Consider the following 20,756-nt stretch of genomic DNA (forward strand, 5'->3'; position numbering starts at 1 on the left):
TCTCTCATCAAGTATCCCTGTAGAGTGAATTTGGAGGGTGTGGCTGACCCCTGACTTCAACTTTGTTGCTCCTGTTTGCTGGGTACTTGATATAATAGTGAAGTAGATGAGGATCTTCATCCAGTTTGGTGGCTGGAGTGAAGGTCCTCAAAACCACAAGTGTAGAGTGATTAAATGCTAACATGGAAAGGGTGCTAGCAAAGTTAGCATTTTGCCCTCTTTTGCAAATTACTGGTTGAGCATCTGTAGGAAGTCTCTCCAGGAAGTCAATAGGTCCATGGTCCAGACTTGGGACCAGTTCTCCCTGATGGTTACTCCCAAATTATAAGAGGATGTGAAGTGTTGGGCCATAGTTTGGGAATATCATTTTTTTGTTTGTTTGTTTGTTTGTTTTCTGGGTGTAGGTAGTTTTTGTCAAATCATCACTTGATCTAAAAGCTCGAGCCGTTAGAGGATGATGTATCAATGTATATCAAGCGACTTTTAACACTCATATTGGGCAAGGGTGGAGGGACGCTCACAACTCACACCATAAACAGCTCCCTGTGATAGAATATATTAGGGAGGCATATTTGCTGCTCCCGTTATTCGAACACAAGACCTTCCGCTCCGATACCATGTCAAATCACCACTTGATCTAAAAGCTCCAGCCGTTAGAGGATTGTGTATCAATGTATATCAAGGGACTAACAATTTTCAATGTATTTGTTCGAGAATTTGTTTCCCCTTGCAAATACCAATGTTTCTCGCTTCTAGTCTCTTTCTTTTCTTTTCTTTTCTTTATTTCTTTCTTTCTTTCTTCTTTTTCTTCTTCTTCTTCTTCTTCTTCTTCTTCTTTTTTGGGTTTTTGGGTGTACGTAGTTTTCAACGTATTTGTTGGGGAATTCATTTCCTCTTGCAAATATCAATGTTTCTCGCTATTGGTCTCACACTTCTGGCTAAATAGTGTACAAAATTTCCCAAAATGAGACATTTCACACATTACTTATTAATCTCAACTCACAATGGACAGGCCCTGGTTCTAATCGCAAAATTTAGGACAAACCTAAGAGTCACACACAATTACTTGCATGCTAGTATTGATTCAAAATCACCATTGGCATTGAATTTTTTCTTTGAACTTCTGGTCTTTTCTTCTTTATCCATACAATATTGATTTTAGAATCTTTTTTGTATCTTGCAATTCATGCCTACTTAGAAACCATGGTTTTGAGTCAAATATCTGGTGTTATTATTTGTACTTTCTGCTCATTTCTTTTAATCTTTTGGTGTACTTACGATACTTACATCCAGTGTTCAAAATATCAGTATCGTGTTACGTATCGTACCCTTGGGATACGGATACGTATCGGTTATCGCATGGGATATATCGATTGTATCGCGTAATGTATCGTTGTTATTGGAAACATAGGGAAATTGGTCGAATTTTTCAATGAAACTTCAGTAATTGTTAAAAGAGACATCAACACACATTTATAAATCAAAACATTACAAAAAATAAGTACATATAATAGGTTTTCTTTGCATGGAGTCCTAATCCATGCATTGTCTAACTGAATTGATGCAAGTATATTCAAAGTCTATTCATATAGTTTATAAATGAAAGAAGACGTATGGAAACACAAACAATACATTCAAAAGCAAAAGAAGAATCACTAGATCGGGTTATATACACGTTTGATTTTACGTTTGGACACAAGGATTGCAACCGATTTGCAAGAAAGTGGGAAATTTTGATTCTTTTTATTTATTATTATTTATTTATTTATTTTATAAATTTTCCGCAACTCGGCCCATCTCCTCCAAACCTCGAAATTGAAGCTCCCAATCCATGATTTTTTTATGTAAAACATGAAAAACCATGGATTTGCAACAATTTGAAATTGATTTAACATGATTTATAGAAAAAAAAAAGGATCGAAAATGCTCACTAGATCGAACATGTGAGATATATCGCACTACTTGTGAGTTTTGTATCGCACAGGTGGGATACAAGATATATCGTGGGATATATCGGCTGATATTGTCGATATTTAAAACACTGCTTACATCCTTCCAAAAAGAAATTTAATACCCAAGTTGAAACTTGGATAAGCTTAAGCTATGTTAACCGATGAGTATGGGTACAACCATGAGTTACAAAAAGCATTGGGTTTAGTGAATCCTCAAATCCAAATTCCAAGGATCTAAGTATGGCCAGGATTGGCAATGCTTGTAAGTATAATTGTGTTGTAACACTTCCCTAACATCACAAGATGAATTTGTTACCCAATTTGTGTGATTCACTATATATATATATATTCTGAGAAGGAGAATTCATTAGAAACCATAACAAATAAATTGGAAAGGGAGATGTTGAGGGATCATGCCACCACAACCAAGGAGGGGAATAAGCGTTTCCTCTACAAGTGGATACTCGTATTCCACAAACCCAAGCTCCCCAAAAAACAAGGCAGGATTCCTAGCCTACTGTTAAGATGAGTGAACTACATAAATGAGTTGGTGCGGAATGGATAACCTCCGAATTGGGTTGCAATAGGACTGAGCTCGATACATTGAACTGATCTTTTTAATAATCAACTCCAGCAAATCATTTTTCTCATTAAAGATTCTAGAATTTCTTTCTTTCTATATGCCTTACAATGTTGCAAGCAGGACCAACTTCTGCAGAATATTCCAACAAGAATGTAAGGGGTTGTTCACCTAGCTAGCAATGAGATCCAGTGCGGAGCCATTAAGATACCAAGAGATCCCAAAAAGGCTGAAGAAGGGACCACAACCTCACTAGCAACTTTAGCTGGAGTAATAGGCGATTTCCGTTTTTCCAAAATGTTGCAAATGAATTCAAGAAAGGTATGTGCTTGATGGTGAGTTAAGGTGATAGATTGAGATTTTGGACTGATGTGTGGATCAATGGAACTCCATCAGTGGAATCATTTCCTTCCCTTTTTAATGTTTTCTGTGATAAAGAAGCAAAAGTTGCAGACTTATGAATGAGATGGGGTTCGTTGATTTGGTTCATCATTTTTCATTGGAATCTTAGAGAGCTGTCGTTTAGCAGGCTCATGGGGAATTTAAATGGAGCTCGAATCAATTGTGAAGGTGAGGACAAAAAGATTTGGAAATGGACAAAAATGTCATCTTCACCCCAAACCTTCCTTTCTTGGCGAGTAGGAGCTCTTTACCTTTACCCATTGCGGAGGTTTGGAAATCCTTTTTTCCATGGTTCAAGCTTTTGTGTGGATTCTGATGACAAAAAAAACCCTCACCATTGAGAACCTCAAGAAGCACAACTTCGCATGCTGAATATGTGCACTGTGTAGGAAAGATGAAGAATCAACCCATCACCTATTCATTCATTGTGAAGTTGCCATAATGGTCTTGAATTATTTCTTGGCCCTGGTTGGAGTGCCTTGGTCATACAATGCTTGTATTCTGTATCTTCTTATGAGATGGGGTAGAGGTCCTTTCAATCCAAGCGAGGAAGCTATTTGGAAAATGATCTTCTACACTATCATGTGGGTGATTTGGAAAGAAAGAAATGATAGACCTTTTGAAGACAGTCGGATTCCAATCGAGGCATAACAAGAGATTCATTCTACGCTTTTGGAGCGGACCATGTCCAATTTGGGCTATAAAAGAGTTGATGCTTATGACTTCCCCTTGCGTTGGAACTCTTTTCTCTGGTCTCACTCTTAATTGAAGCCGCCTGTTTTGCTTCCCCACTTTTTGATGTGATGTTTTGGTATTGGTGGAGATGATTTCTCATAATCTTTACATTTCTTTCATATTTTTTTCTTCTTATATTGTCTTCATTTGAAATTAAAATGTTAAATGTTTTCCTGATTCCTCATTCTCTCCACACATGATTTGCATATCGGGAATTACGTTCATCCTTCTCTTAAGGTTGTCAATTGTAAAGAATTTTGTAGGCCATGGCTATCCAAGCGAATGCTTGGACTCCTAGTGGAGCTGGATCCTGTAAATCTTCTCAAGGGGGTGAGGCATGATGTTAGATGAGGTAAAGCTTGAACGAGGGATTTTCAAGAAACCGCCATTAGCTTACCAATTCCAATCTAGTGGTACGAGCCTCTAGCAATTTACACATCAACATGCTATAAGCAAGGTATTCCCAAATGGTTATATAACGGCCGTTACATAACAATAACCATGGTAACCGTTACTTGTTATGGGCCCGAAACTTTTATTTTTTTATTTTTATTTTTTAATTTTATTTTTATAAAGAAGGGCCATGTATCATATGACCACCATTGCCTTTATGGAATACCTTGACTATAAGCGATAGTCTCATCCTTGCAGACTGTTCTTTGTATCATCAATACAATTGATGATATTGGCTGATAGTATCGGTATCCCACCCTACCAATACGAATTGTAGACTTATAGAATTGTAGAGTAAAAGAAGAAAAGAAATATGGAGAAAAAGAGAAAAGAGTTGGGAGAAGAAAGGAAGAGAGATGGAGAATTTGGCACCTAGGATGGATGTCCTCTCCTTCTCCTTTTTATATTAATTTAACAAATTTGGAGTTGATGAGGACTTGTTGGTAGAGTATGAAATATTTCACAATGTTTTGGGAATACGAAGAACCAATTGAGAGAGAGAGAGAGAGAGAGAGAGAGAGAGAGAGAGAGAGAGAGAGTCGGGTGGTCAGTTCAGGTTTTTCCTTGTCTAATATGATGGTTTGGTTTGAACACTTTTTTTTTTTTTTGTTTCGGATGATTTCCTCCTCTGTTAGCATAGCCTGTCTTTTGTCTAGGTCTCCCTCTGTCTGTCGGAAAATATCAATAAGGTGGTCTTTGCAGGCCATCTTTATCGAGTAGGTCCGATGGCCTTTATCTGCAAATGGGCAAACTGGTCCAAGGGCTCTTGTGGCTTCTCTACTCTAATTCAATAAGTGCTTTTTAAATAATAGTTATTCTAATAAGCTCTTTTTATTCCAGCTTTTGTTTTTAATAAGCTTGTTTGGTAAAATCCCCTTTTCAAAATTGAGAAAAGCTCTTATTTGAAATAAGCACGTTTGGCAAAATGTTCAAATAAGGGCTTTTTTAGGGGTAGTCATTTTTAAAGATTACAAAAAATCTATTATAATAGCAATACAAATGGAATGGTTGTTTTAAGGGATCTTACCATAGATGGACCGTGCCCAAAATGGCAAAAAAATGGATGATTACGATTTTATGTTTTAAGACATTTGGGTCATTCATTATGTTGGACATTGGATATGGATCTTCCATCATATGGAGCCCACCTTTGATGTGGACCATCCATTGTGTGAGCCAAACCTTCAATGTGGGTTGTCCATCATGCAAGGCCCGTCTTGGATATGAACCATTCATCATTAGGGGCCCACCTTGACGAGGTCATTATCATGTGGGCCCCACCATCAATGCTATTTGTCCTTTATGTGGGGCCCCTCAATGTGTCCATTGTGTGAGCCCTACCTTTAAAGTCAAATGTGTCCATTGTGTGAGCCCTACTTTCAAAGTGGATTGTCGATCATGTGGGGTCCACTTTTGATATCCAACATCCATCGTGTGGGCCCCACCTTCTATGCAGATCATCCATCATTGTGGCCACTTTGGATATGGGCCATCAATCATGCGAGACCTTAAATGTGGACTGTCCATTAGGTGGGGCCCACTTAATGTGGACTGTCCATCATGAGGGGCCACATTTTAATGCGGACCATCCATCATGTGAAGCCCACTCCATCCATTATGTAGGCCCACCTTGATGTGGACCATTTATTGTCTGGGGCCCCACCTTCAATACGTATCGTTCTTCATGTGGGCCCACCTTTGATGTCAACCGACCATCATGTGAGCCCACCTTCAATGTCCATCATCCATCATGTGGGCCCCACCTTTGATGTGGATTGCCCACTTAATGTGGATGGTCCATCATGTTAGGCCACAGTTTGATGTGGGCCATCCATTATGTGGGGCCCACCTTTGATGTGAACCGTGCGTTATGTGGGCCATTTTTTGATTTGGTTTGCTCATCATGTGGGGCCCACCTTCAATATGGGCAGAGCTGGCATCGAGTCGAGTCAGACCGAGTTAGGGCTGACCCGACCGACCCGGTTTTGAAATAGATATGACCCGAACTTGATTCGACTCGGTACTGAGTTCAACGTGCCTGACCCGATCCAAGTTTGGGTTTTGCCTGGACTCACTCAGACCGAGTTCGACCCTATCACAGGGACCGAGTTGGGTCGAGTCAGCACCGAGTTGGGTCGGAGGGACAGAGTCTAGTGGTGGTGGGTGGCTGTTGGGCTCGGGAGAGGACGAAGAGGGAGAGAGGTCGAGTCGGGTGCAACAGGTAGGTCAGATTTGATTTAGGTTTATACACACACCCACACATACTACCTGAACCCAAGTCGAGCTGGGCTTTAGATTGAGTTGAGTCAGTACCGAGTAGGATTTCGGGTCGAGTTGAGTCGAGTTATTGGGTGACCCGAAATTCACTCGGTTTGAGTTCAGGCCTAAACTAGTCGGTTGTGTTGAGTATGCCGAGTCAACTCGTCCCGTGCCCAGCTCTTAAATATGGGCTATTCGTCATGCAGCCCCACCTTTGATGTTTACCATACATCATGTGGGTCCCACCTTTGTTGTGGACCATCTATCATGTGGGGTCCACTTGATGTGGATAGTCCATCATGCAAGGACACATTTTGATCTGGGCCATCTATCATGTGGGACTCACCTTTGATGTCCACAATCCATCATGTGGGTCCCACCTTTGTTGTGGTCCGTCCATCATATGTGGCCCACTGGATGTGGATAGTCCATCATGTGGGGCCACATTTTGATGTGGGCCATCCATTATGTAGGTCCCACCTTTTCTATGGATTGTCCATCATGTGACCCACCTTTAATGTCAAGCTTCCATCATGCGTCCCCACGTTCAATGTCTACCATCCATCATGTGGGTCTCACCTTTGATGTGGACTGTCCATTAGGTGGGGCCCACTTGTTGCGGATCATCCATCATGTGAGGTCACACTTTGATGCGGGCCATCCATCATGTGGGGCTTACATTTAATGTGACTGTGCATTATGTGGGCCCACCTTGATGCGGACCATTCATCATATGGACCCCACCTTCAATATGGGTTGTACATCATGTGAGCTTACCTCAGAGAGATTGTAAAGAGGAGAAAAGGACAAAATGGAAATTATTTGAAAAGTTTAAGAACAAACTTGTCCAAAAATTAGCAAAAAATGTCTGCTCACATAAGCCAAATAAGCTCTTAAAAGGTTACTTGGTTTTTAAGAGCTTTTTGGCTAGTTTCTAAAAAAAGTTAGTAAAATTACGAGTTTTGCCAAACAGTCTATTTTTAAAATAAGAGCTTTTTTTTAGAATAAGCAAATATGCTCTTATTAGTAGAGATGCCAAATGGTCCCCAGTTTGTGTTGTCAGATGTTTGGTTCTAGTTCTGAGAATTGCCTTAGAGCTTTGGTTCGAAGAGTTCTTTTTATTTATTTATTTTTTTGCATTGGGTTCTTGTATCGGCAAAGTGATTGTCATTAACCAGGCCACTGAGAAGTGGAAGGATGTCTTCTCGGCAAGGCTTTGTATCTGGTTGAAGAAGTCGACATTGATGCCTAACATTATCAAGGTGCATGTGGGGGATGTCTTACTGTTAGTTAAGTGGTATGGGAGGGAGGATTGGCTTTGTGGCTATGCCTGAGGAAGCTTGCCTCGTCGTGAATTGTGGTTTCTGACTATCCCCTCTGTCGGTCCCCTACGCGGTTGCTGGATGTTCACCATTGCCATTCTCTCGCGAATTACCGACATGTGTGAGTCCCATGTGTGAGGCTTGTCTCTCATGCGGAGCGTGTGGTCTCAACTAGGGAGCTAGATTGCACGTGTCTTGATGGATCCCCTTGTTGCGGAACAACTATCTTTTTGTCAGCATACACTTGTCCTCTCGACTAGAGAGTAAATTTGTCCTCGACCCTCTTTACCTCCGTCCTTGGACGCAAATTATAGTTTGTGGACGGTTGAGATTCCCCCTTCGTTGGGTGTTGCTGTTGTTCGGCCCCTGATGCTGCCATGTATGGTTGATCTAACATCCTGTCCCCATGCTCCATCCTTCCTGTTGGTGCCAGGCGGGCCTCCTACTAACAAAGGCAAGTCCTTTGGATGCCTAGCTATGGGGAGATCGCTGGCTGATCTAGACACCTTTATGGTTGTCATTAGGCTATCTCTTCTGAGGCTTGCCTCGAGCAGTGCCCATGCCACATAGAGGCTGGAGATCTGCTCTTTGCTCTGTCTTCTTAGAGGCATGTCTGTCGCTACTCCATGTGTCGACGCAGTAGTTGCTTCTTTTAAGGCTATGGGGCAGAGGTGTATTAATCCCGAGGATGGGTGTTAGCTTTCGTTGGTGTGAGGCTGCGGAAACCAACCATGTGTTGTCCTCCTCTCATGTATGGCTGGTGCCAGGCAGGCCGATGACGTAGCTGCTTTCATTATTTCTGACGTGTCAGCCTTTCTAGAGGAGGGGAGAGATACATTATCACCCTCTATATCTGATGTGTTTGCAACTTTCGGCAGATGAGACTTTTGATGATAGCTTGGTAGGAGATACGTTAATAGAGCTCTCTCTCATCTTTGAGAATAGTCTTAATGTCAGGTTAGTAGTCGATGCAAGAAACTCAGTCTCCTTTCCATCTTTGAGAATAGTCTTAATGTCAGGTCAGTAGCGATGAAGAAACTTAGTCTCCTCTCCATCTAGGGGTGATATTCCTAGTTTCCCAGACCTTGTTTCTCCTTCCCCCATTTCTCCTTCAAACATTTTTCACACCCCTCCTTCCGTAGCCTTGATCCCTTTATGAGTTTGGAGTGTGGAGTTTGGAGTCTGGTCCTCGGAGGACTTCAACCCTATGGTTTTGGTTGCCCTTCCTTCAGAAGCCTCCCCTTTGGTCTGTTTCCTAGAGGGGGAGGGTTTGGAGATGGTGTTTGGTTCTTTTGACTCGGTTATCCTTGTGGGTGCCTTGGGCGTGTTCCCCCTTCGGGCTTCTTTATGCCTAGACGATGTTCGGAACCTTGTTGGATGTTTTCCTCCCTCTGGCTTCTCATAAGGGTGCGTGGAGGGGTTGTTTGCTACCATTAAAAAGAAAAGATGGGTAAAGGAGGCTATTTGCCATGTGGGTAGGTTACTAGGGTGGTTTTTGGGGATAGGGACGAGGATTACATTGCCCTCTTTCTGTTAGTTTTCGAGAGGGGTCTTTAGCCTTCTTTTGTCGCCTCTCCTAGACGCTCCACAAAACCGATCAAGGGGAGTAGAAAATTGGTCAAACTGGGGGTTGAATCTGATGGCTTGGTCGAAGCCATCCCTCGTAACGAGTGGGGAGGGGTCAAATTAGTTCCCCAATGAAGATCCCGTCTAGGAATGTTTGTGGGTTGGGCTGTTCCCTAATTTGATCCCAGTTTAAAGAAATTTGCTCCCAGTCTAAGGCTCGTCTGATTGTTATTTAGGAGTCCAAGCTCCAATATGTTGATAAGGGTTTGGTTCCTTTTCTTTGGTGGTCTGATGGGAGTCGAGTGGGAGGCTTTAAATGTGTAGGCTTTGACATGGGGCATTCTTGTCATGTGGAACCCCACTTTTTGTTGCAAAGAGGCTTTAAATGTGTAGGCTTCGGCATGGGGCATTCTTGTCATGTGGGACCCCACTTTTTGTTGCAAAGAGGATAGTTGGATTGGTCAGTTCTCCATGAACATGGTCTTTCGGGAGGTGGCTTCCCGTTTCAGATGGTTTTTCTTCAAGGTGCATGGCCTAATCGGTTGTCTCTTCAAATCTCTTTTTGGGAAGAGTTGTCTTCTACCTAATAAAGATTGTCGTTACTCTGGTGCGTTGGGGGTGATTTTAATGTCGTCCGTTTTGTTTATGAGAAGTTGCCCTATAATCGGGTTACTGTGAGTCTGTATGGCTTCTTGGAGTGGGTTGGGAAGCATGATTCGGTGGATCTTGCCATGGTGGATGTGAGATTCGCCTGGTTGAATGGGCGTTCCTACCTTGCCATGTCTTTGATAGACAAATTTTGGTTTCCCTGGGGTGGATTCAGAAATTCCCTTTAGCCCTTCAAAGAGGTCTCTCTAAGACGGTGTCAGACCATTGCTTGTCATCTTAGAAGTCAACAAAATAAATTGGGGCCCTATACCGTTAAGGTTTGAGATGGTCTAACTTGAAGCGGAAGGTTTTCATTCCCTGGTATCTGATTGGTGGTCCTTCGTGGTTGAGGGTAAACCTAGCTTTGTGCTTTTGAAGAAATTGTAGACACTGAAGTCCAAGCTCAAGTCGAGGCACCAGGAGATCTTCGGCAAGAGGGAACTCGTGATGGCCTCTTTGCTTTGTCAGATCCATGAGTTGGACATCAAGGAAGAAGGGGGCCTGCTATCAGAAGAAGATGTTTCTTCCATAGATAAGTTGTCTTTCGATTATTGTTCTCGCCTTAGAGAGGAGGAGATAAAATGGCGCCAACACACTCGGGCGCCTGGCTAAAGGAATGAGATAAAAACACTAAATTTATTCATGGTATATCCAGTGCCATGGCTTGGGCCAATTGTATCTCCTCTCTTATGGTGGACGGTGAGTGGGTTATTGATAAAAACCGCATCTGTGAATCCATTGCTAGTTGTTAGACTCTCTTTCATTTTCGGAAGGTCGATTCTTGACATCGCACTTATTTTTGCATGAGTGCCTTGATTCTTGCCATAAGGCGAGTAGTCAGGGTGTCGTCTATAAGCTAGACATCGAGAAGGCGTATGACTATGTGGATTGGTCTTCCCTAGATTATAATGCTTACTCGGATGGACTTCGGGGATAGGTGTAGATTTTGGATTCAACTTTCTGTGTCATTTCTAGATTCAAAGTGCTCATTTATGGTTCCCTATTCGGGTTTTAAAAAAGCCTCTCGGGGCCTGTGGTTGAGGGATCCTCTGTCTCGGTTCTTATTCGTTTTGGTCTTTGAAGGCCAAACTAGGATGCCATCTAGGGGTTAGGACGTTGGGCTTTTTCATAGTTTTAAGGACAAGAACTTTCCCCAACGCATCAGTCACCTCGAATTTGCAGATGACATTGCTCTTTTGTGAGGCCAACGAATCTATGGTGGATTTCTTGGGTATGATAGTGTGTTGGTTTGAAGTTGTTTACTGCCTTGAGGTGAATAGGTTGAAAAGCTAATTCTTTGGGATTTACCTGCCCTGGGATTTAGTCTTAGCTAGCTGATTCTTTCAGCTACCGAGTCATCGCCCTCCCCTCCACTTCTCCTGGCCTTCCTCTCTTTGTTGGGTAACCTGCGACGCATCTTTGGGGTAAGCTCATGGAGAGGATGGAGAGGTCTTGTGAATTCCGCCCCGCTGGGCAAATGGGTTTGGCGCTTCGACTCTGAGGAATCTAGCTTGTGGAGATCCATTATAGTTGCGAAATTTGGCTTATCGCCAATGGTTTTTTGGACCAAGGATTCTTCTATCCTTGGTCCAAAAAACCATTGGCGATAAGCCAAATTTCATGGGTTATGCCATATTGTACCGATGACCTCTTCCATTCTTGGCATGTAAATGGTGGGGAAAGCTCGACGAAAAAGGGATTGAGGCTAGCTCTTTTAGATGCTCTTAGGGCCATTTGGGGTGAAAGAAACAATCGATGTTTCTGTAATAAGAGTGTTTCTTCTATTGGGGTCCTCACCTCAATCATGTTTTGCTTTTCATCAGGGACTGCGTCTTGTAAGGGTTTGTTTTGTAGGGCGGGGTCTTCTAGCCTTGGGGCTGTTCTGTATCGTTATATATTCTTTCTTTTTGTTTCTTTGCTTTTGGTTTCTATTTTTTTTATTGTTATTTGTTTCTTTCAGCTTTGGCCTAATAAATTGCTTTATCTTTCAAAAAAGAAAAATGAGTTGAAAAGATCAAAGTGCCCCTAAGTAACAAAAGCAAAAATCCCCAATTAGTCATGAAGTAAAAACCTACTCCAACATAAACATCATGAGAAAGGAAATGGGTGAGCCCTCTAGCTGTACGGTTCACATAGCCCTATAGGGAGAATGACAAGCTTTGGAAAATATTGCGGATATTATCGATAATATCAGCCGATACATGCCGATTTCTCACGTTGTCAAAAATATCACAAAATATCAACTAGTCTGCTTTTGTAAAATGCCGTATCACGAAGATAACTACGTTATTCCTGCCTAACTAGAAAAATACGAAGGTCGAAAAAACGTACAAATTCTCTCTTTTCGAAATCTTTTTGGGGACTCCATTCCTTGGGGTGGTTTAACAACTCTACTTGAGGTGTTTGACATCAAAACACCATTTGGTGAAGAAATCGCAATCAAGACGCATCCATCCACAACAAGTGATGGGCCAATGCTAGTAGGAGCATCGGTGATGGCTATGATGCACACTCAATATCCGCTAATGCGCATACTGGTTCAATTTGGTGAGGATGAGGACCAAAGATATGTCACTCAAAGAGTACATGGCCTAGTATCATTAGCTCATGACTTGAGCATAGTATTGTTAGTGAGTGGAGCAATAGTATTATGGTTGCTACAGTGGGGATAGCGATGGTGATTTCATCTTGTCTTGTAACTCCATGTGGGTCTGGGGGCTAACTTACATGTTTGGTTCTCTTTAGTTTTTGGTTGTATTATTTATGTCTTACTGTTATTGCACAACGTTTTAATGATACGAACCCATTTTGGATATAATTGCATCACTTATAGCCGACAAGACATGGTTTTGTCCCTAAAACAATTGAAACCAACCATGCATATGTCATCATCATCATTAACTAAGCGTTATCTCAACTAATTTAGGTCGTCTACATGAATCCTTTTCCTCCATTCCACTCTATCAGGGACCATAGTTCAATTAGATAATAGGTCATCAAGTTTTATTTTATTTTATTTTATTTTTATTGCCTCCACCCACGTGCTTTTGTGCCTTTCCCTTGATCTTTTATAGCCTGAAAACTTGTACCAATTCACTCCTAATCGATGCAGTTCTTGATCTCCATTGCATATGACCAAATCATCTAACTCTACTTTCTCATCTTATTTACCTATTGGTGCAACTCCTAAATTCCCTTGAATGCATTCATTTCTAATTCTATCCTTGTCTTGCTACTCATCCATCTCAACGTCCTCATTCCAGCTACACATCCTTTGAACATGTTGTTCCTTAATTGCCGAACATTCTGTCCTACAATGTTTAATCGCGTGTCTTTTAACATTTCCCTATGTTTTACGGAAAAATTTCCCAATGTTTCCACAATCTCTCCCTTAGACAGTGATACATTTCTCAGAATCTTCGATATTATCAACGATATAAATGCATGTTTCCATACAAGAGGATGTAATAAATATAATGGTGACGATACATAAAACATTGCTCACAAATATTTCAGCGATGAGGTACATTCTGGACTACAGAGCCCCTATGAAGTTGTAACAATCTGAAAGCTTTGCCTCTTTTACGTTATAGATGGGTCAAAAATGGACGGGGAAGCTTACACCAAGGGAGTGTCATTGAGCCAGATGTCTTGCCAAAATCTTGCCCTAATGCAGCTGCCTATAACAAGTTCTGTTTCTGACTTGGAGAGCTTGCGCACTCTTTTGGGATGAATCGTACTGATTGCATTATAATCTCTTCTAATTGCGCTAATTGCTTTCCAAAAGTCTTAACTCTTCATTCTTATGCAGGATTTCAGTGAACCAACTGTCTGTAAACTTGCCATAGTTCCTCTGAATGATACTTTATCACATAATATCCACAATCTCTTCCCAAGAAGCACCCTATTTTTCTGTCTGGCACTCCTCTGTATGATTTTTGACATCCTCCCACTTCACAACATGGAATTTATGCCCCACTGCTTTCCCTTGCAAAGAAATTTCTTTGCAGCTCCTCAGTTCATCTTGCCACTCCCACTGGGATTTTGAGATAGAGGTTAGATAAAGCAGCTTTAGTGAGCATGATTATACCATCAAGGGGCAGATAAGCTCTTTTGCACGTTACCAATCTCTTCTCAATTCTCAATTATTGGATCCCAAAATTATGCAGCCTTTGGATTGCCTCCCAGGGGAAGTCCAAAGTTTATTTTTATTTTATTTTATTTTGTGGAAGATTATTTTCCACAGCCCTTCCAATCTGCTAGAGTTTGGACAACCTCATCGTTTGCACTGAGTACTACATTTGCACTTCTAACATTTCTGTGATGGCCTGATGTTGCCTTAAAGCAGTGTTTTAAATAGCGGTAGCGTGATGCGTAGCGCTCAACCCTCTATAGCGTGTAGCGTAAATATGTAGTGTGTAGCGTAAGCTACACGATACTTATATTTTTTTAATTTAAAAATAGGACAAATATAATAAATAGTGAAAAAAAAGAAGAAAAAAAATATAAAAATGCCTAAAAGATGATTCATTTTATAAATTATAAGCATGTTCAAAAAAGTTATTAGTTATCATTTATCAAAAGCCAATCCACATATATAAGCCAAATTAAATAATTATCACATCAACAATTTTCTAAGCTAACCACTTTAATTAATAATGTCTAATTGAAACCACAAGTCACAATTATGAAAAGAAATAAAAATCCCATAGGTTAAAAGTATCAAGTACAGTGCAAGTGTTACATTCCTCAACATTAGAAACAAAGAAAACGTGAAAAAAAGAATAAAAAAATAAAACAGTAAAAAAATACATTGTAGCTTACGCTACAGACGCTACGCGCTACATAGCTTTAGCGTACGCTACGACCCCCGTAGCGTACGCTACAGGGGATTTACGCTATTTGGGACGCTATGTAGCGCTACGGCCACGCTACGCTACGTAGCGTACGCTACCGCTACGCTACGGGCGCTATTTGAAACACTGCCTTAAAGCAATAAAGAATGACCTTGAAAATTTTCACTTGATCCAAAGAGGCGTCACACATGATTATGCTATAGCCTCTTTAAATTGAAAATGGGAGATCAGTAATTTGGGAGTTCCAATTCCAAAGCCCCTTATAAGAGATTTAATGCAAATTCTAAATAAATGACAACTGCATTGTTCAAAATCTTCATAGTTCTGAATTTGAAGTCTCATGGAAGAGGGGTCCCTTATCCTTAAACTTGTCTGAGTATGATTGTATACCACTTGGGTATTCCCTTTTCCGAAAGTGTCTGACTACCGAGAGTAAGGATAAGGCATCCGTCTTCCCTGATGAGATATAACTCCAGATCTACTCTAGGCCTACCGAATTAGTTAGGATGAGGCTTAGATGATGATGATGATGATGATCTACTCTTGACCTATTAGTTATTGAGAATTTAAAGTGAATTGTTCTAATTTGGCTGCAAATCAAACCTGTAATGTTTTAATAGAAATATTTGACATTTGGACATGATTATACTCATTGGTGGTAACCAATTGCTGCGGTATCCATATCATGAAAAATTTGGATTTGGCTGATCCTCCATACCTGATATTTCCTATACTCGATCACATACTATTACTCTAGTAACATAGCTTTATGGAGCAACTTTATCCAGTTTTACTGGTTCTCTGCAAATTAACATCAACTTTATTTTTCCTTCTTAATGTAATTGTTTCCTGTACTGTTAGGGATTGACCATCATCGCCTTTAATGATGGACGTCTGAATTCAAAGACCATCAGAGAAGTTCTCAGTCTTGGCCCCACATTTGTTATAATGAAGTTTTTTGAAAGTAGGTTGCTCTATCTTAAAGATTTCAGTTGTGGCAGTTCTTTAAGTCTCCACCTTTATGCCCAGTGCTTACCTATTTAAACTTCTCCAATTCTCCGATTGTGAGACTTGCTTATTACTATGAAAATCTCACGTGTTTGTTGTTGGGCTGCTGCCCGTTTGTGTGGTTTAGGTGTTCTGGACATTCTCATGCTTTATGGGGCATATTCTAAAACACATCGTATGGCTATTTCTAGAACATTCTTCCGCTTTCTTTGGTTTAGTTCTGCTTCAGCAGTCATATCTTACCTTTATGTGTGAGTATTTGATTTTGGATCTTCCTTCAGTTCCTTTTTTTTTTTGTCTATCTACTTGTAGTTCTTTACCATCATTTCCCCATTAGATTATCATGATGAGTCTATTCAAATGGTTTATTCTCCTTTTGTTTTCTGGTTTCAGGAAAGCTCTTCAGGATAAAAGTAACAGTTCAGTTATTTTCAGGATATACATCTTTGTTTTAGGCATATATGCAGCAGTTCACCTTTTCTTTAGTTTCCTCACGCGAATTCCAGCATGCCACAGTCTGACTAATCAATGTGACCGCTGGGCTGTGATGCGCTTTATTAAGTGGATGTACCAGGTTTTTGTTTTCTTACACACAAACACACAAACATGCATATCTGTTTACGGGAAAATTCTCTAGTGATGTCATAGTTACCATGCTACGAGTTGCATCTGGACATGTGGACGCCCTTATGAATTAATCAGGAACATTCATGTGGTCCAACACACCATTGATGGGCTAGGTTTACAATTAACATTGATTGGATGCTCCTATCCATCTGAACAGCGACATCTTTTTCACCACCTTCTGTTTTCCAAGCCACAGATTGGATGGTTATGATGTTCTAATCAAAGCGATTCTTGAGGACCATTGAAACAAAGGGACTTAACTGAATCATGGTTCAAAATTGGCTGATATGTGACTGTTAGCTTGTTAACAAACCAAAAAGTTAACTTGGTGTGAATTGGTCCACTAAAACTTGCATGTGTATGGTTGTTACTGATATGAATGTTTTTGGTAGCGCACGCTCCTAGCGTTTCCCAGGTAGCGTAGGCTATGGATGGTGTAGCGTACACTACGTACATTGTAGCATGTAGCTGTTGGGGGAACCATGAAAGCACACAGAGATGAATCGAGGATAGCAATCCAAAAGCACCAGGCAAACACAGAGAACACATCGATTTTAATGTGGAAAAACCCTTTCGGGAAAAAAACCACGGCACAAAGCGACATATGATCACTATGAAAGCAGAAATTACAAAGAGAAAGCTTACCTGATTCGAACAGCCTCGAATCTCACCCTTGCTACACCCCTTTGAAACCCCAGGACAATTTAGAAACCCTTAGAATACCTCCCAGTCCCGTTTACACCCATATATATAGCCTTGGAAAGAATCCCAAACGAAATCGGAAACAAATTCTGCAATTTCGCAGTTTTGCGAAAAAATCTGCGCATAATTTGTTGATGACATCGAAACTAATCTATCGATGCCATCGAACACTCATGAATGGCATCGAACTTACACCTCAATTGTCCAGAGACAAAACATGATTTTCCGGAAGTTCTCAATGCAATCGAACACTCATCGATAGCATCGAAAAAAAAAGCCCAGTTAATCCAGTGACCAACTGAAGAAAATCCTGAAAATATAGATGGGATCAAACACTGTTTGATGCCATCGAAGGTGACATCGAACAGGTTGTCGACGACATCGATAGACCTTGTATTTGTCTCGATTTAAGACATCAAATACAACAATCTCCACCATGTCTTCAATCATCAAACGTGTAGTTTTTTATCCTCTTCTCCTATCTCTTCGTTGCATCATAGCTCCATTAATGCTTCTCGTGCACACTCAGTCTTCCTTTTATGCCATCGCCAAGCCCAGAGAAGTTGCGCAGAACTTGAACTTCTCCGTAGGAACAACGTTGGTGAGCATGTCTGTTGGATTCATGCTGGTGTGAATTTTCTCGAGAGTCACGTCTCATTCTTCAAGCACCTGTTAGATAAAGTGGTGACGAACATCAATGTATTTAGTACGAGAGCGATAAACAAATTTTTTAGCCAAATTTATAGCGCTTTCGCTGTCACAATTAATCGGGACGACCTCGTGCTGAAGCCCCAACTGATTTATCATGCCTCTCAACTAAACACCTTCCTTAAACGCTTTCGTCTTTGCCATACACTGCTTCGATCGTGGAAAGAGCCACCACGGACTGAAGCTTCGACATCCAACTAATTGCTCCACCCGCTAGTACAAACAAGTAACCTGAAGTCGAGTTTTTAGAATCCATTGCCTACGTAGTCTAAATCCACATACCTTACCAACTTTGTTCCTGTCTTCTCAAAAGCTAAGATGTAGTCTTTTGTACCTCGAATGTATCAAAGTAACCATTTCACCGCTTCCCAATGTTGCTTGCAGGGGTTTGACATGTATCTGCTCACAACACCGACTGTCTGTGAAATATCCAGTCTCGTACAGACCATGTCATACATTAAACTGTCAACTACATTTGAATAAGACACATGCGATATATCCTTTTTCCTGATCTGTTTGGGACATTGTTTTGAAGAAAGCTTGAAGTGAGCTGCGAGGGGAATGCTCATCGGCTTTGCCTGATCCATCCCATACTTGATCAACACCTTTTCAAGGTATTCTGCCCGTGATAACCAAAGCCCACTCCTCTTCCTTTATCTACGAATATCTATGTCGTGAACCCTCTTTGTAGCCCCCAGATCTTTCATCTCGAATGTCCCTGATAACTGAGTATTCAGTACGTTGATTTCAGACATATCATGACTGACGATCAACATATCATCAACATACAATATTAGGATGATGAATTTGCCATCACTTAGTGTCTTTTAATAGATACAATGATTGTATTCACTCCGAGTAAATTTCTGACTCAACATGAAAGAATCAATTTTTTTTTTTATACCACCGCCTACTATTTTAGGCCGTACAACGACCTTATTAACTTGCAAACTTTGTTCTCTGCCCCTTTAACTTCGTAGCCTTCTGGTTGCTTCATGTAGATATTTTCTTCCAACTCCCCGTGTAGGAATGCAGTATTGACATCCATCTGTTCCAACTCGAGATTGTATTGGGCAGCTAGTGCCAACACGAATCTGATTGATACTTGCTTAACCATCGACGTGAATATCTCTGTGAAGTCGGTTCCTTCTCTTTGAGATACCCTTTCGCTGCCAGCCTCATTTTGTATCTATCCTGTTTCCTTTCGAATAACCACTTGCATCCGATCGCTTTTCGGCCCACTGGAAGCTCCATCAGCTCCCATGTGTTGTTTTTGTGCAACGAGTCCATCTCATCGTCCATAGCTGCCTTCCACTTTTCTGCATCAGGCTCATCAAAAGCCTCCTGAATAGTAGACGGGTCCTCCTCATCTGTAACTAGGGCATATGCGATATTAGAGTCGTCCCTGTATCTTGCTTGTGACTTGCAATCACGTGGTGGATTTCTTCTTACAGGTGGCTGCTCCACCTGCTCCTGTACCTTTGTTTGGGCATTTGTCTCTGCCTGAGTATTATTTGTGTCAATCTGGACGTCTATGATCAACCTTTCTGGTTTCTTTTGCTCGTCTTGATCATTCTTGCGGAATAGGGAGCTTTCATCGAATCTGACGTCACGACTAGTAATGACTTTGCGTGTGACCTTGCCGAATAACCTGTAACCTTTCACACCAACACCATAGCCAACAAAGATGTACTTTTTAGCTCTATAGTCTAGCTTATCTCTCTCAATTGACAGTACATGAGATTAAGCCTCAATCAAATATGCGCAAATCTGAGTAGTCCATCTTATGACCACTCCATACTTTCTCTGGGATCTTACAATCAAGTGCCGTGAAAGGAGATCGGTTTACTAAATAGCAAGCCGTGTTAACGGCCTCGGTCCATAGGTCCTTGTCCAACCTAGCATTATTTAACATGCATCGAGCCCTCTCCAAGAGAGTTCGATTCATCCGTTCAGTCACACCGTTTTGTTCGGGCGTGTGGCGTACTTTGTTGTGCCTGATGATCCCTTCATCTTTACAATATTCATTAAATTTAGTGGAAGTCAATTCACCTCCATTATCAGTCCTTGAAACTTTTATTTTTTACCCTGACTGTTTTTCCACTATTGCTTTACATTGTCTGAATGTGATGAAAACTCCAGATTTACGTTTCATGAAGTAAACCCAAACTTTCCAGGGGTAGTCGTCAATGAATGAAACAAACTATGACAACCCTCCAACGGAAACCTTTGGCGATGGCCCCCATACATCATAGTGCACATAATCAAGCACTCCCTTACATGTTTTCCATATTTAAAAGATGATTTAGATTGTTTACCATATATATACAATGCTCGCACACACACACATATATATATATATATATATATATATATATATATATATATATATATATATATATATATATATATATATATATATATATATATCAGAATTCTTAAAAGCTAGAATCAAATATCAATCAGAAAGTACCTTCATGCCCCGCTCGCTCATGTGGTCCAGACAAGCATCCCACATAAGTGCAGACGTGGAATCTGCAACAGTTGCTGCCGCTCCACTTACTAAAGTGCTTCCGATCAACCTGTAAAGGTTTCCGTGCCTCTGCGCTTTCATAACCACGAGTGCCCATTTTGAAACTTTAAGAACACCATTAAGACCGGTGAACTTGCACCCTACAGCTTCAAGTGCACCGAGAGAAATCAAACTTTTCTTCATATCAGGAACGTGCCTGACATCAGTCAAGGTACGCTCCTTCCCATCAAACATTTTGATGCGCACCGTACCAATAGCCACAACATTACAGGCATTGTCATTGCCCATAAAGATATGTCCACCATCTCACTCTCTGTAACTGGCGAACCAACTTAGATGAGGAGTCATGTGATACGACACCCCTGTGTCAAGGATTCACTCGTCTCTACGATCATCGCACAAGTG

At 41.0% G+C, this 20,756-nt stretch overlaps 1 protein-coding gene across 4 annotated transcripts in view; it reads left to right on the forward strand.

Annotated features, from left to right (window-relative positions):
- LOC131236972 (callose synthase 9) overlaps positions 1 to 20,756 on the forward strand; it is a 181,408-nt gene that overhangs the window by 49,862 nt on the left and 110,790 nt on the right. For all 4 annotated transcript variants that reach the window (XM_058234558.1, XM_058234560.1, XM_058234561.1 and 1 more), the window contains 3 exons: positions 15,635 to 15,737; positions 15,909 to 16,032; positions 16,175 to 16,355. In XM_058234558.1, the coding sequence (XP_058090541.1) occupies positions 15,635 to 15,737; positions 15,909 to 16,032; positions 16,175 to 16,355 (408 nt within the window). The remainder of the gene's footprint in view (positions 1 to 15,634; positions 15,738 to 15,908; positions 16,033 to 16,174; positions 16,356 to 20,756) is intronic.

Source organism: Magnolia sinica, chromosome 2, assembly GCF_029962835.1.
Source record: "Magnolia sinica isolate HGM2019 chromosome 2, MsV1, whole genome shotgun sequence".
In the NCBI taxonomy this organism is placed as follows: Eukaryota; Viridiplantae; Streptophyta; class Magnoliopsida; order Magnoliales; family Magnoliaceae; genus Magnolia; species Magnolia sinica.